General features: G+C 39.5%; 1 protein-coding gene across 1 annotated transcript in view; it reads left to right on the top strand.

The window, feature by feature from the left end:
* Nucleotides 1-17,756, top strand: part of PTEN (phosphatase and tensin homolog) — a 31,960-nt gene extending 14,204 nt beyond the window's left edge. The window contains exons 6-9 of the mRNA XM_010283073.1: nt 4,368-4,509; nt 6,800-6,966; nt 15,043-15,267; nt 16,240-17,756. Of these exons, the coding sequence (XP_010281375.1) occupies nt 4,368-4,509; nt 6,800-6,966; nt 15,043-15,267; nt 16,240-16,425 (720 nt within the window). The 3' untranslated portion in view covers nt 16,426-17,756. The remainder of the gene's footprint in view (nt 1-4,367; nt 4,510-6,799; nt 6,967-15,042; nt 15,268-16,239) is intronic.
* The last annotated feature ends 1,140 nt before the right edge of the window (nt 17,757-18,896 follow it).

The following is an 18,896-nucleotide window of genomic DNA, read 5'->3' as shown; positions in this document are numbered from 1 at the left end:
ACTGTTATTCCATGTAACGCTGAGAACATAGTTGTGGTGTAATACTAGAGCAGAGATGGTGTCAAGGTTTCTCATCAAAACTTGGCAGCTTTTGGTAAGAATGTATGATAGTGAATAAGAATGAGCTGTGTGATGAATAAACAGTGTAGATTACTCCTGCTGATAAAGATTATCTAAAGAGCTGGATAAAATACCATGAAAACTGCAAAACTTAACAAATACATGGTGAAGCATGTAGTACCTCAGTTTCCTTTTTGTAAATAGAGGGTAGTGTTTCTGCGTGTTAGTGTGTTGAGGGTAAGGTCAGTTAGGCGTTCATCAGTACCCCAGTGGTACCTCTGGCATGTTTGAGATAACAGAGAACTTAATAAAAAGGAATAGTGAGAGCTGTGTTCAGCTTCACTGTAAATACTGTCTGTAACCAGCAACTTTGTTTTGGTTTTGATGACTCTACTGGAAGAGTTGATTTTTTTAAAATTATTTTTCTCCCCAGATCCACTTGAGCATGGTTATCTTTATGTGGATGGGGGCAGCATCTGATTTGCATAATACTTAAAGTAGTGTTTATAAACAGGTATTCTAGTGGCCCATATTTTGGTGTTATATGTCAAGTGCTGCGTTCTGATTTGACACTTCACCACACCTTTATGTAACTGACTTCCTGAACTCAAAGTAAATGAGGCATCAAAAGAGCTGTTTGCACCTAGGGACAAGAAAATGTTGAGGGGTTTTGTGTTTGGTGGTTGGGGTTTGTTTTTTTTTTTGTTGCTGGACCAACAGATGTATGATGAAGGAAAACTAGATTGAATTAGGTTGCAAATTTTCTTCGTTTCAGGCAAGCACAATGTGCGCACTTTGTATGTCGCTGCTCAGAACAGTGTAGCTAGAACTGTTGTTGCCATTAATGTGCATGATAAGGGGATTCTCAAGAGGGTTTCGTCCATGCTGGCAGGAAGTGTGAGTCTCATTGCAAGAGGAAGTATGACTAATTGGTCGAGAGAACAACCTCGAGTACTTCTCTAGCAAGCTTTTCCCAAGTGCCGGCTGGGAGAAGCAGCTTCACAGAGGCCTTTGCAACATTGTGAGAGTTGTTGTAGATGAGGCGGACAGTTGCTAGATAGTCTGCTAATGTACTGTTGTCCTGGGAAAGGTAGTGGGGAATAAGACACTGCAGAACAGAGTAAAAGTTTGTCTCTGACCAAAAGCTATTGGTTGGTTTGGTTTTCTTTTTTCTTTATAAGCTGCCTCTTTTGACTTCGGTAACTTATCATATTGGGGGGAACTTTTTCAGAGGAAGGGCATGATGAAGATGAGAAAGTACTGGCTAAATGATTGTATCTATCAGTCACCACCACTGTAGTAGAACAGGACTGATTTTTATTTTCCCTTTGATCCAAGGAAGACAAACTGTTTCCTGAAATTGGATAAAGAACTGTAATTGTCCAGCCTGTTTTCAGAGCTGGGGGAGAAGTAAACCCCCAAAAAAAGTCTTCTTAAAAAGCTGCTGCTTCCACTGCTTGAAATGGTTAGCTTATCGCCTGTTTTTTCCTTAAGATGGACACTGAAATACTACTGTGATGATGAAGACTGACAACTTACCTTCCTACAGCTGGAGAAAGTGTTTGTTTTTTCCTGCTTCTGCCTTGAAGGGTTTTATGGTGAGGATTAGACTCGGAAAGAAGCATAGTCTACTCAACAAATAGGTGTCATCTGGGAACAGCTATTCAAGTGCTTGAGCTGGAGATGGTCCATTCAGGAGGATTCTTAGACCATCATACTGCCATACTTTTAGGGATGGCTTCTAATAGTGGTGTAACAGAACAGGAAACGGAAAACAATTATTTTGTCCAAGGAATTCTCAGAATTACTCTGAGCAGGGTAGATATCCAATGTCTGATGTGTCAGAGCTATCAGTTGCGATGTCCATTTGTTAATGTACTTGGGTGACAACCTCTGCTAAACCTGATGCTGTAAGCCTGGTCTGAGGCTGCAGTTTTAGCTTTACTCTCACAGTAGGGCGTGTTATTGAAGTGAAGGTGGGAATATTACTTCCAAAAACGTTTGTTCGTCATAATGCTGCCCATGCTACATTGAGAGGAGAACCAGGAACAGCATCTGATCATTTTTGTGATGTCTACACAGCTCGACAGTGCGCAGTGACACTCTGGCATAGGGACTAGAGAAGCTTATCTAATGTCCATTTTTAGTCGTGATAGATGGGAAATGTAAGATTCTTAAGGAGAAAATACTTAAACTGCTTCCTTGTTCTTTATTCTTCTTGAGTAAAAAAGTAAGCGGGGGTTGATTGCACCTCTCAGAATATTAGCTTGTTATGAAATCAGACCTTTGGAAAATAGAGAACTTTCTGTTCTGCTTCAGTGTGGCTGGTTCTTAGGATCTTGGGGTAATGGCTATGTGGCTGGGGAGTAAAAATCTCTGACAGGAGGGATAAAACTGTCCACTTGGCTGAGAACTGGTTTTGGTTTTAGATCGACTATCACTTCATATAGCCATGAACGTGACAGTGTTCCCTTTGTTTTAGTCCCAGCCCTGGTTGTTCTGATGAGGTGTGCTGGGGTTTCTCCATGAGGCACGTCCTTTATGGCATGAAGGAAGCTGTGAGCAGAGGAGGATGCATTTTCCTTACCTGAATGGTTTTCTTCTGATTGGCAGCATTGGCAGATTACTGATGGTTTGCTTTGAGGCTGGGATTTTCTCAGTCATGAAGCTCAGATCCCAGGAAAGCAAACTTCAAAGCTCACTTAAGAAATGAGTCTGACAACTACAGAGATGACATCTGAACCAAAAACATGGTCAGTGTAGAAGGCTACTTAAGAAGGTCATTGTACAAGTGCTGTAGGAAGAAGTCTTTTGTGTCGTTTAGAAACAACTGAGGTGGTAAGGAGTCATGATTATCAATTTTTTTTAAATAATGGCAGGAAGTGAATATTTTCATGTTTGCAGAATAGCAGGTTACTAAATTAAAAGTACTCTGGCCACTCTTAGCTTATGGCTGTTGTAAGTTGAAGCAGGTACTAGAACTAACAGTTTATAGAAATAACTGTGGTCCACATTTTGTGACCAAAATGCTTATAGACTCATATATGAAAACCTTTTGTTTATCTCCAGTTTATTGCAATTTCACATTCAGTTTTAATATTAAAGTTTACTTACCGATGCTGTTGCAAGTATATAGTATGTGTTGTTACAAACCATGTAATGCATTTTCTAGGAAATTAAGTTATTTTTCATCTTTATCACTTTTGCTTGAAATTATTAGCTATGAGAGCTTTAAAACTATTCCCTTACTTGAAGTGTAAGTTGATTTAAAATCAGTAATAAAAACGTTCTTTGGTTATATGTTCTCAAAGCAAGTTTTTGCTTCAGAGTTGTAATTCAACGGAGAAGTCCTTCATTTAACATTTTGGGCTATTGGGCCTGTATTAATATAAGTTTCCAGTTTTGGTTTTTGTGAAGACATTTTAGAAGGGCATTTTGTAATAGAAGGTAGCATCAGTCTCAAGTACAGTGATACTAGCAAGCAAAATTAGCATCTTTTGACTCAAACTGCTGTCGAAATTTTAAGCACCAATACAGGAATTACATTTCGACAGCTATAAACTGTTAGTTCTAGTACCTGCTTCAACTATGACTTATGTTCAAGGCACCTCCTGCTTAACATCTGACACTCCCGACGCCAAAAAATACCAGCAGCATGAAACCATCCTTTACATGAACCTCAGGGTGTCCAAGGTGCTTGTTTTTAAGCTATGAAAAATCTGCATTCTTTGCCTCATCGCTTGAGAGGGATGTTTGGAGATACATACTAAAGTAACTGGAAGACTGATGTCCTGCTTGTTCCATGCTGGGGACCAGTCAGAAACTAATTTCGTAGTGCTAGATAATGTGTGCAAACAGCTTCCTCCTAAATGCTCTGCAGGACAAGTACAAGAGATGCAGACCCGTGCCAAGGGAGAAGAGGGGCTGTCTTTGAATGGTTTGGAGGTAGATTATGTCTTTGCTAGTCCTTAAGGTGCCCAGGATGGTCCACAGTGAAGAAACTGCTGAGGGTCGTCACGAGTTAACCGTGCTAAAAACCTGCATGGCTGGGTCTCTGCGCAATGTCGAAAGCAGTACAGCGCTCCCCTGCTTTCTAGGTACAGCCAGCTTAGATGCTTTACTCTGTGTGCTGATCTCCAGTGTAGCTGCTGGATAGATCAGGACGGTTTATTCCAAGTACTTTAGCTGCCTTTTCATTTGTGGTTTATGTGTGTTTAATTGTATTCTGAGGTAATAGGCAGGAACCCTGTTAGTGATGCTATTAAATGGTCTTGATGGTTTTTGACGTCTGTTTTCTCTCTCTTTAGGGAGTGACAATTCCCAGTCAGAGACGCTATGTGTACTACTATAGCTACCTGTTAAAGAATCACCTGGATTACAGACCAGTGGCACTGCTGTTTCACAAGATGATGTTTGAAACAATTCCCATGTTCAGCAGCGGAACTTGCAGTAAGTACCCAGCACCCCATTAACCTCCATTAGCTCATGTAAGGAAGTGCGTCGCCCTTTGTTTGAACTTGGTTTGGTTATGTGACTGTTACCATTGTTACGTGATGCGAAGAGCTGCACATCTTGATGGAGAAGATCATACTTAAACATGTCACGTTCCAAAATCTGCTGGGTTAGTGTGGTTTATCCACTAGCATCCTCCTAGGTGTAGTAAGTTGAGGTCTGTGAAGGACTTGTATGGTTGTTTCACTGCAGTTTTAAATTTGGTATTATTTAATGGTCTGAAGGTAAGTGATGTCATATATATGTTTGGATATTTGCTCCTTACTTTTATAAACTTCTATATACTTTTTTAAAAAGCCTTTTTTTTTTAATATAGCAACTTTTGGGAAACATGAATTGCTGAAAAACATTTGCTTAATGGTTTGTTGGCTTCAAATGCAGCAACATCATTCTTCCCATGGTGTTTAAAAACAAAAAATCAGTTCAACTGGGTAAATACCTAATTAACTCTGGAAAAAACTTTCCTTTATATGGAGGCTTATAAAGTATTAATACACCTGTAAACGATTAATCTGCTTTGCTGATACACAGTGTGTTAGTAAGGAACAGCAGATTCCTTGAAACTTTGAGGTATAAATACTCCCTTCTGTGGGCTGCGTTACAGGGCAGTAACTGCCTAGTGTTGCGTGTTCATTTTTTGTTAGTGGAAAAAGTCTTTCTAATGGTTTTGCTATGGGGATTACTGTAATGTGTAATTAATTCCAGTGCCTCCTGTGGCTTTGATTAAAATTGCGCTATTAATATTGTAAGACAGTACCTGAACATGTAATGCACGTAAGAAACGATCAAGCAACTTGTCAGGCGACCTGTATTTACAGGAGGAGGAAGGGAGGAGCCTCTGCCAAAAAACCTCTGCCTCTAGGGTAAAGGTGTGGAGGTTACAGATTTTTGCAATTACCACTTATTTAATGTTTTGGATAAACTGTGCTACACTTGCGAAATCAAGCTGCAAGTATGAATTGCTCGCGTGAGCAATTGTTCACTTGTTTGTCCATACCAGGCTGTTTGCCTGCTATTTTCACAGTAGGATGTTGGCATAAACAAAAGATTTGCTAAGCACCTGAGAAGGTGGAGTAATTACTAACTCAGCATCTTTGTGTACTGCAATTTTTACATTTCTGTGGAGTTTTCAGTGGTGGTTTTTTTTTATGTGAAACCAATGGTCTGTGTTATTTCTTTAGTTGTGTTATCTACTGCAATGGTAGTAACTTTACTGACACGTGAGAACTTTAAATCTGAATTCCTTGTTATCTTTGTTCTGTTTTAAAGTCACTGACCGAGCAGTCTCGTGCCTCTCAGGCAAAATGAAGGGATGACAGGGTTACATGTCTCTGAGGATTTGAGGGAGATAAGTAGCTAAGGCCGTTCAGGAGATAGTGTGGGTATACTCCTAAGGACTTCCACAGCTCTGCAGGGGTGGCTTCAGGGCGGCTACAGACTCTACGGCAGGATGTTGTCTAGAGAGCAGTCTGCATCTGATACTAACAGAGAAGTCGGGAGCAATTGCAGAAAGACTTCTTCAAATAAGTTGCGTTTAATATTTCTGGCTTTCATGCTGGTGTGTGGCAACTTCCAAAGAAAATTTGTTTAGGCTGCACCAAAACCCCCTCATAATTTCAGCTGTTACCCCTGCAGATTGAATTTGGAAAGTTACACCATGGCTGGCACTTTTTTGGTGATGGTGATTTACAGAACAGACTTATGGTCTGTGTCTGTATCTGTATAGTCTGTCAGTGCTGGTTGGCTTGTGTATTAATGTTAAATTTTGTCCTTGTTTTTGTTTATAGAACAATTCTGTTTGTGTAAGAGTAGAAATGAGTTTGTGCTGACATGACTGCCCACTCTGCAATTCAAAGAGAGAGAGAATAAACCCCCCTTGCTACATCCATATGATGATGAGAGATCCATAGAGATGAGAGGCAATGTGCAAGGAGAAGTCAAGAAGTTGTCACTCCATATAGTAATTTCTTATTATATTAAAAAGAAACAGCAACTTTCTAGGAACCCTATGGTTGCCTGAGAGTAGTGCTACAAAGGAGAGAAATCTGTTAGGTTGCTTCCAGTGATACCTAGCAAGTTTGATGCCGTGAAGTGCTTTAACTCTTAATAAATATTTATTTAACTTCCAAAATACCGTAGCTCATGACTGTGATTCTGATACTAATATTGCACTTTTTGACACTTTTAAGACATTTCTTATGAAGTGACACTCTGTTTTACCATGCAGATCCTCAGTTTGTGGTGTACCAGCTAAAGGTAAAGATATTCACCTCCCCTTCAGGACCCTCAAGACGTGAAGACAAGTATATGTACTTTGAATTCCCTCAACCTTTGCCGGTATGCGGTGATATCAAAGTGGAATTTTTCCACAAACAGAACAAGATGTTGAAAAAGGTTGGTTTTCTGGCTTTTCTGGAAAATGTTGAGCCAATCCTGATGCAGGGCTTGTATGTTGGTTATTCTTCAGTGATGTGTAATCACAGTATTTAATTCTTTGATGTCTAGTTTTCCCAAGGAGAGAACCTACCACAAAATGAAAGCTGGATATTTTGAGAATTGGTGAGATTAAGTACAAAGGTTGGGTAAAAATTATACTGGCTGTGTATTGCAGTCGTTTGGGTAGTAGTGAGTAATCTAATTGAGGAAGAAACATTCTCATTCTAAAAATAGACTTGCATACTGAGCAAGTTAACTCCAGCTGTTTTCTTCACTAAATTTTCCTACGATTTGAGGAGGCACAGAAGATCCTGACTGTGTGCTATCGGCTAACTTCTACCTATCTATCAAATTTGGTTGAATTTCTGAGATAATCTAGTTCCTATGCACTTTGTAAAAGTATCTTGCAATCTATTCAGCCATCTCTCAGTTCCCAGCTGCAATGCTTTGATATCAGACGTTTAGAGAATTCACTCGAATGGCAAAAAATTGTAGGAAAAAAACCTAAAACCCTAGAACTTATTTTGACTCCAAAGTCAGTGAGTTCTTAAAGGTGAATGCCCCATCACTGGGTTTCATTAATTCTGGTGCTTGTGGAGCTATTTTGCATCTACCAAAGCGAAAGGTGAGGATGAGACCATGTTGATTAAAGGCTACCTTTATATCTACTAGTTAAAATTCTTTATGAATAGTTGTTTGCTGTTTAATGGATGCTCTAAAACTTAAGAGCAATCTTTGAGTGAAACCTGTGTACAGGCAAAGTGTGAAAATAAGTAAGTACTAGAGTGAATTGGGAGACAAACATAAGTGATGAGATAAGTCTCTTACAACTGTGTGCAGGTTGTACTTATTAGATGTGTGTGTAAATCCACATGCACACTGTTTTGTGGACTTGTTCAGTTACAAGGTACTGTTAACAAGTTTAATGGTGTAATTTCACTAGCTGGAAATGTTGTGTTTTGTTGTTTGTTAAGCACGGATGTCTGCAAAAGTTTTTAAACTGTTTCTTAATAGGACTATTTTCTTCTGCCTGTACAATGAGATGCTTTAGTTGGTCAATGTGGCTGTATACAATATAGACAACTGTAAAAGAAAGCATTTTAAAAGTAGCCTTTCTACTTTAAGTCAATATTAAAAATGTTGACATTTAAAACTGCAATGTACAGCAGCCAGTTTCGAGAATGGACTTTGAGGAGCACCCAGATAAGTACTGTGGGCTAGGCATGAGGGATGCAGAGAGGAGATGGAACAAAACCCAAACACCTGAGCCAATGTCCTGTTCTATCCAGTCTCTGTCATATCTTAACTGTGAATTTGTCCTTTCTTTACCACCTTCAGTAACACATGGATTGTGAACAGACTTTGTAGGAAGCGTTGTGCTGCAGTGCCCCCGCTTAGTAAACCCCCAAAATAACAGTGCACAGCTCAGATGCCCAATCTTGGCTCTGTAGCACCAGGAACAACTCCTGTATTTGTTTACCTCTGTAAGAGAGCACTGAGAGCCAGTGACAGCATAAACTAGAGCTCCTTGTTATCACATACGGTTTTGTAGTATAAATTCGGCTTGCAAGAGTGTGTAAAATTGTCTGCAGATTACTATGCTGTAGTTTCGTTTCATGGTGTCGTAGCAGCCATGGTTTCATTTCTTAGGAATCTCTTTGTAGTTTGAGTAGCGGGTTGATATTTCTTTTTATCTATTCTCACCAAGTACCTTAACTCTTCAGGTTCTGTGGATTATAGATAGTGCAGATATGCTCCTTTTCTCAGTATTTTTGGACTGCTGGGGCCAAGAAATGCTGAGATGGTGAAAGCTCTTCTTTCCACATACGCAAGCTTTTCTGAGAGATAGAAACTGTCCCTTCACTAGACAGAAGTCTTTTGTAAAGAAACCACCTTGATAATATGCCTCAAAGATCTGTTGAATCTAGTGTCTAATTGCCCTCAACCTTGTGTAAGAATGGAGGCCTAAAGAAAGTAGGTGTATGGTGTTACACAGTTCTGGTAAGACCACCTCTGTTAGCCCTACTGTAAATGCAGACACAGATTGAGGGCATCTGGGACTGGGTCCATGGATCCTCTTGTATGTAAGCATGTTGTAGTCTGTTTTATGAAACCAGTGCTGAGGTCTTCATATTGAGAATTAGTGAAATATTCCATCTCTGACGTTTGCTTTGGCACTAGAGGAGATCCATCCGCATAGTCCTTTTGACAACCTGTTATGTAAAGTGACTAAGATGGGAATAGGGCAAAGGTGAATATTTGTGGCAGAAAACCTACCTTGGCACAAAGTTGAACACATTTCTCTGTACAAGTGTTTCACATCTGTGCCTGTTCCTTTTCTAGATAAACAGAGTCTGTGCAGTTTATACTCAAAAACCCCAAAGATAGGGCCTTCCACTATGGAGACTTGTCACATTTTGGAGAAGATCACCTCTATGCAGTGATGCCCTAATTAATGAGGAACAGCATAATTAGGAGTAACAGGATCTTACTTTTCAGAGATTCTGGTTTATTCATGCATGTTTATGAAAGCTGGAATTACAGGTCTGTTGCCTGTCACTGGTTCTTGCTCTTCCAAGGTTTTCTGTTAGCAGATTTATAGGTAGCTGCTAAACAAGTTTCCTTGCACACACTTAAAGGCATCACATATCTGCCAGTCTGCATTTTGACTTTCTATAGAAACCTAATCAAAACACTAGTAATACTAATTAAAACAATATTTCTCAATCCATTCTGGGCCTCAGGCTGGAGAACGACTATGTCTTGTCTCTGGAGATAAAGGAAACTTCTGTGTCCTCCTGCTGGGTCTGGTTTGTTGTTTGATAATGCTGATCTCAGCTGAAGTGCTCCAGATTTGCGCACCTGTACTTGCTTTCAAATTTCTTCATACTCTGAAGTAGTATTGTCTGCAGAGCTCTCTAGCATGGAGGGTCTTCCTCAATTTGACCAAGCTTTTTCTTGGATAAAATTATTGTGCATGAAACAAAACAAACTTGCATGACCAAGTGACTTCAACCACCTAGCATTGCAGTGTCAATGTGAAATTTAAAGCAGTCAAATGTCCTGTCTTTTTTAATGGCAAAACTTAATTTAAGCAAATTCATCGAGAACTGACCTCAGCCAAAGGATTATTGGTGCTGGTGAGATGATGTTGGTAAGAGGGGTGACTACTTTGAAAAAGTTGCCATTTCAGCTCTTCCATAATGTCTGCCACCTGGCATCAGTTAATAAGTACACAGCTTCTGGTCTTTTCTTGTCTAATAAAGTTGTTTAGTTTATTCTTGGACCATTTCTGAAGTATGATGTAGCTATTTCCTTACAAGAATGAAATACATGCTCATATGAGAACAAAACGCCTCGAGTACAGTTATGTATGAATTTCTCATGGATAGAAGTTAGTAATTTGAGGGGTTTTTGAGCATGTTTTTTTTTGTTTCTTTGACTTGTAGCTTGGCTGTTCTTCCATCTCAGACTGCTGTAGTCTCTCTAGGTTTGCTTCCATGTATCTGTTTGAAGCCTTTTTCTTTCTGAATCCAGTTATTGATGTTGACATGACAGTCTTAAAGTGTTTCAGAGTATCCTTGCATCACTTGGTTCAATGAGAGTATGTTTAAAAATAATACAGAAGATACCATAATCTTTCTGCCTGCAGAGCCTAGGGGTAAAGGAGACCTTTTTCAGGAGTCCTCCCAGTACAGATGAGAGGGAAACGTTGGTGTGGGGTTTTCTTGTAAGGGTAACTGCTGTTTTATACCCAGACTCTAGTGTAGGTAGGGCTGACAGCATTGTTTGAGCTGTTGGGTATGCCATTTCATCTCTTGAGTTTGTATAGATGTAAAGTTCTGCTACACACTTCAAGAGGACTTTGGGTGATTGCTGTTTAGCAAACATTGAAGGATGAACTCTGAAAATGTCAGAAGACTTGAACTGTTGATCCGAAAATAGTACAAGAAGTTCCACCAGCCATGACTACCGGAAGGCTGTGAGGCCAGCATGGAACAGGTTGAAACATGTTCTCCATCTTCTGATTGCTGGATAGCGTCTCCAAAACCCCTAGCTGGTGCTGCAAAGTGATTGTAAGTGCCTGTAGATCTTACTGCAAAATAGAACTCTCAGGAGGCTATGGGAGCTCCTAGTTGATGGCTCAAATGATCTTGGATTTGGATCTCAGTCTGCAGTTAGAGGCAGATATCAGCTCTAGAGGGAAGTTTATTTTTCTGTCAGTCTGAGAACTGAAAAACTGGACAAGGTAGAGATAAATATTGTATGTTAAAATAGTGTGATTAAATCAGCTTCTGTCTCAAGTGTCTGATACTGCACAGTAGATTTTATGATACAGATTTGGTTATGGGAAGAAATACATTGGCGATTTTTATTTTTTTTTAGGCAGATTCCTGTGATATAACTGGAAGTGAAGCAAAACACATTAAAAAAAAAAGCCTCTAGCTAATACTTGTTTTCAGAAGCCTATTTATTAAATTGTGTTCCTGTGAGCGCTTGATCTGGTATTCTGATTTGCTATATAAAGCCCAAGTTCAGTTCATGCCTTGATTTTTAAAATTCCTATCTTTGGCCCATATTAACTGAGCTTTCTTCATTGTCTCCCATGAAATATCTTGGAGCCTGACACTCTAGCTGAAGCTGGCTGAATCCTTACTTTGAATAACGAGTTTTGTTTTTCAGTGAAAGCAGTGACACAGTTATCAGCCTTAAGAGCTAATTCCAAAAACCATGACCAAGTCTTCCCTCAATTTGAGTGGCTGTGCCATGTTCCTGTACCGGTGAACTTAGGTTATTAAGCTAATTAAGTTAGTGTAGTGGGAAAGGAAGGAAAATAACTTGATGCTTTAAAAAGCTGGAGGGAGATAAAAGGATGAATGACCAGCTCAGCCAAGTTGTATTGTTTAGTTTGAGTCCCTGAAGACCTCTGTAAATTTATCCCAAGGAAAACAGATTAAAAGACGTCTAATGAGAAGTTTGTCGTCTGTCTTGTCTTCTCCAGGCTCTATCAGTAAAGCTGAGTCCCTGCAGTTGCTTGTTCAGGCAGGTCCTTAAGTGCCAAGTAAATCCTTCCTGGTTCTGCTCCACCTGATGAAGTTTAAGATGAGGCATGACAAGACCATGCCTTCTGCTGGCATTAGTTTACATCCAGTGGCCTTGTTTGCTTTGGCACTGCTTTCCACCAAAGCTGCTTCAGCCTTGTTGGTATAAGCCACTTTCCGTCTGCTGCAGCGTGTTCATTGGCTTTGTCCTCTCCTCTGCTGATCTCACTGGAGGTGTCATGGGTGGCACTGACGACCAGCTCCAAAGTGCATTGCTGCTTCTGCATTGTGGTCCCAAAGAAGGATGAAGTGTAGTAGTAGGATCTTCCTTAACTGTGGTCATGGTGTGGAAATGCACTTCCTTGTCTAAATCCTCATTGGAAGGGTGGCATCTTCACCAATGGTGAGACTGCAGGTGGCATATCTACCTGCTTATGGAGCCGTTGGGTGCTGGCAATATTAGCTCAGGCTCGCCTTTTCCCACTGTTTATAGCAGACAGCACCTAGACTCCAAATCCTCTCCTGTTCTGTTGCTGGAAAGCTGATGCTATTAGTTGTTTCTGTTTTGACCGGAACCGGTCTTTTGGTTTGAGCTGGAGTAGCCATCTCATCTCCTTGGAGGACTACGTATCTGTTGAGGGACTCATCATCTGGGCATAGGAGGAGCCTGGACCAGGTTACCCTGAAGATGTATTCATGAGGACTTTGCCTGCTGCTACTTTCTTCATGAGACATCAGCAGGCAGGCTGATGACTCGTTGGACCATTACAGAAGAATAAACCCTCTTGCCCAGGATGTTCATCCTCTACTTCCAGATCCTGGGTTGGGCATTTTTAAGACTGTTTCTGAGGTAGTGTTAATGTAGAAGAGAGTGCTAAGTGTATGAGCAGTTTGGGCCTGGCAAGAACCTACAGACTGTTGCCTTGCATGGATGGACTCCCCAACAAGGCTTCTTCATAGATGTGAATGGCTTGAAGGGACTTGGTGGCAGTGGTAAACATCTGTTAGTCTCCCAAGACAACTGTAATTACAGCATGTTTATTTGGTAGATTAGCTTGATTCCCAAAGGTACTGGAGAGGCATGCATTGAAGTGGGTAACTTAACTACCAGAAGTGTTTCTGACTGAATTATTTAACTTTTGTCTTTGCCATTGCATTTCCTTACAGGTTTGGGGGTCTCTTAGGTGCTTACAGAAATGCACACAAGCTGGAAGTGGTTTTGTGTGCTTTACCTAAAATGCTGAAAATGGGTCTACTGACCTTTGGTAGAGAAGGCAGGTAGTAGTTGTTTCATCAGACACTTCAGAACTCCCCGTATTGGTGTGCTTATGTGTTTTTATTAATTTGTGAGGAAGAAGAGTATGAGTTAAGCAGTAGTCCAGCCCTTCCCCACCCTCTTCTCCTTGGCCCAGGAAAATGTGATATTTTGCTCATGCCAAATTGCCTTCAGCAGGGAGGCACGCTCATATGATACACACTAGAACCACTTCTGTTCCACCTCTGATTACACCCCCTACTTACCAGCAGAGGTGAACAGCTCTGACTAGAAAGATGGGGCAGGAGATGGATTTTCCAATAAGAAATTGGAATTAGATCTCTCTGGTAAACCAAAATACGTAAGTTAACTCAGATGGTTTGTATTCTGATCCTGTATAACATCAAGGAATGATAGATTCTGCTATGTGCTAACTTTGTCACGCCTGTGGCTTTAACAGAAATGCAGAAATACTGACTGTTGTGGGAAGACTGTCCATTTGCGTTTTGGATTTTTTGCCTGAAAACTCAAATCAAAGTAAAATAGAAGGTTTCATTCGTAAAGAGGAAGGAATGTAAAAAGGAACTGTATCTCAATTTCAAATGGAGAAGTGCTTAACGTGCTATTCAGGACCAATCTGCTAAAAGTATTTGATCTTGGAAACACCAGCTCTTGACTGACAAAAATATGGCAAATGATGGAGAACTACAAGAAGAGCACTCGGTGCATTCTACGGAATTATTTAGCTGAGAGCTTAAAGGTGAAGTTCCTGGGCATGTCCTCTTCAGAGATTTTCTAGCCAAGAGCAGAACAGTGCTGCTTGTTCAGATGCACATACAGAGATAGACACAACAACCCTGCTAGTCATAATGATGAGCGAGTAATATACTGGCAGATATCAACTAGTCCTTCAGTGCCTTTTTAAAATAACTGATACACTTACATTTTGCCTCTTTGTACAGGTATATCTGTACGACGTTATAGTGGATAATCTAACTTGTACCTTTCCAACTGTTGATCGTCATCTGTCAAGTTCTACTTAGGTTGAATATACTTAAACTGTCAGTGCCTCATCGTCTCATTAAAGACTCCCTGTTGAGTAGGATAGCAGACACTTTCAAAATCTGACTGTCTCTGTACTGGTCAGCAAATATCTGACTGGTAGAAATGATCTCTGTAAAGCAGTGATGAATCCACTACAATAGGAGTCCAGTATTTGTAGGGTGGTTTTGCTCAATCACAGCTATTTCTGTATAAAAATAAAGCAAAGCATTCTGTTATGTGGGAAGCTATGGAGGAGGATGTTCCCTATTGATAAATACTACTCACCTAAGCTGGTTCATACAGGTTGTCTGTTGGGTTTGGCTACTGCTTGGCAAGGTACAAGCAAAAAAATCTCTTTATGCCTGGTGATTACAAGTTTAACACTTGTTTAATTTATTGTCATCTGCTTTTTTTTGTAGGTATGATAGATTGTTTTAAAACTTTCAATAAGGAGTGACTTTTGAAAGCTTAATTGGTTAAAATTGAGATTGATTGATTAATGCAGAGTTTTGCATATTGTCGAGGACAATTGGTGAAAATGTCTTTGCATGCAATGTAACCAATGATGTACTGTTGTCCCAACAAGTTTTATCTGATACTACCAATTTGTTTTTGACCAGATGATGATACTAGTTTAATGTGCCACTAGTGAATACTAAAGCAAGCTTGTTCTTTGTGTTCTTCCTCCCCCAGGACAAAATGTTTCACTTTTGGGTAAATACATTCTTCATAGGACTGGATGAAAATTCAGACAAAGTAGAAAATGGAAGTCTAGTTGCAGATCAGGAACTTGATGGTATTTTCAGTACAGAGCGCTCAGATAATGATAAGGAATATTTAATCCTTACATTAACAAAAAACGATCTAGACAAAGCAAATAAAGACAAAGCCAACAGATATTTCTCTCCAAACTTCAAGGTCAGTATATATTATGTGTAAACAAAGCTGAAAAGCTGCATGACGTTATCTGATTTGTCTGTCTTGCGTTACGGAAGAACCATTTGAAACTGCTGTCTGTGTAGAAGTTGAATTCATGTATTAGTATTGCCACCACTTAGCAAAGCCTCTAGCTTTGTAAGTTTTTCTGCTTTTTTGGGAAGATGTTGAGAGACTTTGGGTGGTTTCAGGTATTTGTCAAAGCAGTTAGAGACGAGTAGTAGGAGACCCAGAGACCCAGGTAGCATCTTTCCCATACCAGCTGCAGTGCCGTGAGCTCGGAGCTTTACACAGTAAAGTTGATTTACAGAGGTGCCTGCTTCACAGGAATACCTTAACCTGTGAGTTTAGCTTTGAGGAATATTAGCTGTTGCCAGCACTGCTTTTAAAAATTAAAAAGGCATTTTTAAGAATTTTATCACTTTCTAACTTCCTTATAGCATACCAGTTAGAACCCAGCAGTGCTTGTTTGAAGGTAATGGTCATAGTTGCTTGTTGGAATGTCGCTTGGATCAGACTTCTAACACACACACACATCACCAGTTATAGAGTGCTTTGTTCTTCCCTATACACTCTTATTACAATATCTTTTTGTGCTCGCAGAGGTCTACAAGGCAGGACAGTCAAAAAGCTTAGTGTGGCATGGCCTGCTGCAGTGGTATGTCTTGCTGCTATAACTCGAGTACCAGTGGTTGGTGCAGATACGCAGAATTCCTTCATCAGGGCTTGAAAAAACCTGCTGCTTTGCCAGTTCTTTATTTTGTCAGGGGTAGTAGTGCGAGGCTGGCTAACCTCAGAAGAGCTTTCTTTTATTTCCTTCTTTGCAGAGTAGAGAGAGGAGCACTCGTGTGATTCAGTGTAACGAAAGGATCCATGCTGTTAGAAACTGAATTGTTGCCTGTGCTCAGTTAAAGTCCAGGTTCCTTTTTTAAATGTTGTTTTTTCCTTTCCCAGGTGAAGCTATTTTTCACAAAAACAGTAGAAGAGCCATCAAATCCAGAGGCTAGCAGTTCAACTTCTGTAACACCAGATGTTAGTGACAATGAACCTGATCATTATAGATACTCTGACACCACTGACTCTGATCCAGAGAATGAACCTTTTGATGAAGATCAGCATACGCAGATTACAAAAGTCTGAATATTTTTTTTATTGGAGATAAAAAAAAAAAACCACAAAAAACCAACCATGAAGAGTGACAAACTTGAATAAACTGAAAAGAGGACCTTTTTAAACGGCAAAAGGACATAGTGTCAGATTACCAATTATAGGAACAATTCTTTCCTGACCAATCTTGTTTTGCCCTATAAATCTACAGGGTTTGACACTTGTCCAGTTGGAGAAAAAAACAAACCAACAAAAGTTACGTAGCTCTGATATGTATATACCTTTTTGTGTCAAAAGGACATTAAAACTTCAATTAGGAACTATAAACATGGCACTTTCCCATTTTATTCCAGTTTTATAAAAGTGGAGACAGACCTAATGTGTATACGTAGGAATTTTTCCTTTTGTGTTCTGTCACCAAACAAAGTTTCGAAAATATACAGGTTCACATCCTGCCCCTTTTTTTGCACTTGTGTGGCAACAGAAAAGTCTGCAGTTGGCTAAGAGATGTTTCTAGAAGGTTTTACTACATTCTAATGCATGTATTTTGGATGGGGGATGGAAAGTAATGCTCAGAAAGGAATATAGTCCGCTGGAGCTTGGCCTGTGTACCATATCCGGCTATTTACATGCACCTTTCTTTAGCATGCTACCATAATTCATCCTGGACAATTGAAGAGTCGCCGCTTGTCACTGCTTGTTGTTTGTGCATTTTATTTTTTTAAGTGTAATGGTGCTAGAAAAGGCAGCTAGAGGGAGTGATTCTGTATAGGGGTACAGGAATGAACCTTCACAACATCATAAAGACCCACAAATGAAGGGAGAAAAATTATTGGGGTCACAGAAAGGAAACACAGCAACAATGACTTAACCATACAAATGTGGAGGCTATCAACTAAAATACGGGCTTGAAACAAATTGTTACAAAATTTGACAATGATTTATTAATTTTTTTTCTGAATTGTAATGGCTGCTCCGTCTCCTGTGTAATCAAGGCCAGTGCTAAAAGTCAGATACTATTAGTGCATACATCAGTCAACATCTTACATTTATTAGTTTTTCAATCATATTCCTGCTTTTTTTTTTGCTGTGAATACTTCATGTGCTGCCTTGCAAGCTTTTTTCTCATTAATATAAACGTATTTTGTAATGGTGCACGGGAAATTTCAGTTGGAGATTCTCCAGGTTAGTGTTTGTTTTGAAGATTTGTGATGCATTTATTCAATCAAACCTCTGTCAGCTGTTCCACCCCTTTGACCTTACACATTCTATTACAATGAGTTTTGCAGTTTTGCACACTTTTTAAAAAAAATGTCATTAACTGTTAGGGAATTTTACTTGAATACTCAGTACCTACAATGTTTTAAAAACAGACATTACACACGATATAGAGGAAACCAGTGTTGCAGTAAACTCTCAGCACTGTGTGTACATGAATATGTGTACTTTTAAAAAGTAGAGCTTGTCCCAAATATATTGTTTGCTATTAAAAAAAAAAAACAACAACAAAAAAATCAAACCAAACCACCCAACAAATTAGATTTCGAAACTGGCAGTGTTGTATTATTTGTTCATAGGGATATAGCCAGGAGTAGGGCTTGAGATTCATTTTCGGTATAGAATTGACATGCCCAGACTGCAGGTGACTTAAGGGTACAACTACTATTGCATACAAATGCAATTTGTAGCTGACAAAATTGTTATCTGTAAAGTACGCCATGAATAGCTGTCCCCAAATTGACACTTTTTTAAGGATGTAATATGCCCCCCCGCCTTTTAATTAACTTATTGGTGCTGACATTGAAGTTCATTAGCTGTGTTCTTGCCTAAATAACAACTGTGTATGGAATTTGTAAGGGCCCTGTACAACAAGCATTAATGGTAAGAATTTGAATGAGACAAGGCAGGACTTCCAGTAATTACTATTGGTAAACAAAGGTATAAAGTGCTTTTTTTTTTTTTATTATTTGTTGGTCAACTTTGCTCATCAGATTCATGATTCTAAGTTCTAACAAAGCTGATAAATATTTTCTGACTTATAGGTTTAATTAGACTTTAGTAGCTTAATGGATCAAGATTGGTGTTCCAGCGCTCATTATTCCCACTGTTATTGACGAGCAGGAGGTGGTTACCTTGGGACGTGACGTTTAACTCCTACCCCTCGAATCATGTTTCACCTTGTCTGTTTTTTAACAGTTGAAAGTTGTGTTGGCTAATAAACAAAAACGTTCATGCTTTAAAAGTATTCGGATATTGACACTGCTGCATGTCCCACTTTGGATAATAAAAATTGGATTGGTGCGGTTCCGGTATGTAACGCTGAGGGCCGGATTGGAAATCATGACACGATGGGCTTTTGCACTGTTATTTTTCCTTTGGAATGTGAAGGTTGGAATGAGGGTTTTGATTATTTTTTTTGAATGTTTCGATGTCTTTGAGAAGCCTTGCTTACATTTTATGGTGTAGTCATTGGAAATGGAAAAATGGCATTATATATATATATA

Source organism: Phaethon lepturus, unplaced genomic scaffold, assembly GCF_000687285.1.
Source record: "Phaethon lepturus isolate BGI_N335 unplaced genomic scaffold, ASM68728v1 scaffold50162, whole genome shotgun sequence".
Classification (NCBI taxonomy): domain Eukaryota; kingdom Metazoa; phylum Chordata; class Aves; order Phaethontiformes; family Phaethontidae; genus Phaethon; species Phaethon lepturus.
The sequence above is the reverse complement of the archived record's forward strand: the minus strand, read 5'-3'. Positions and strand labels throughout refer to the sequence as shown.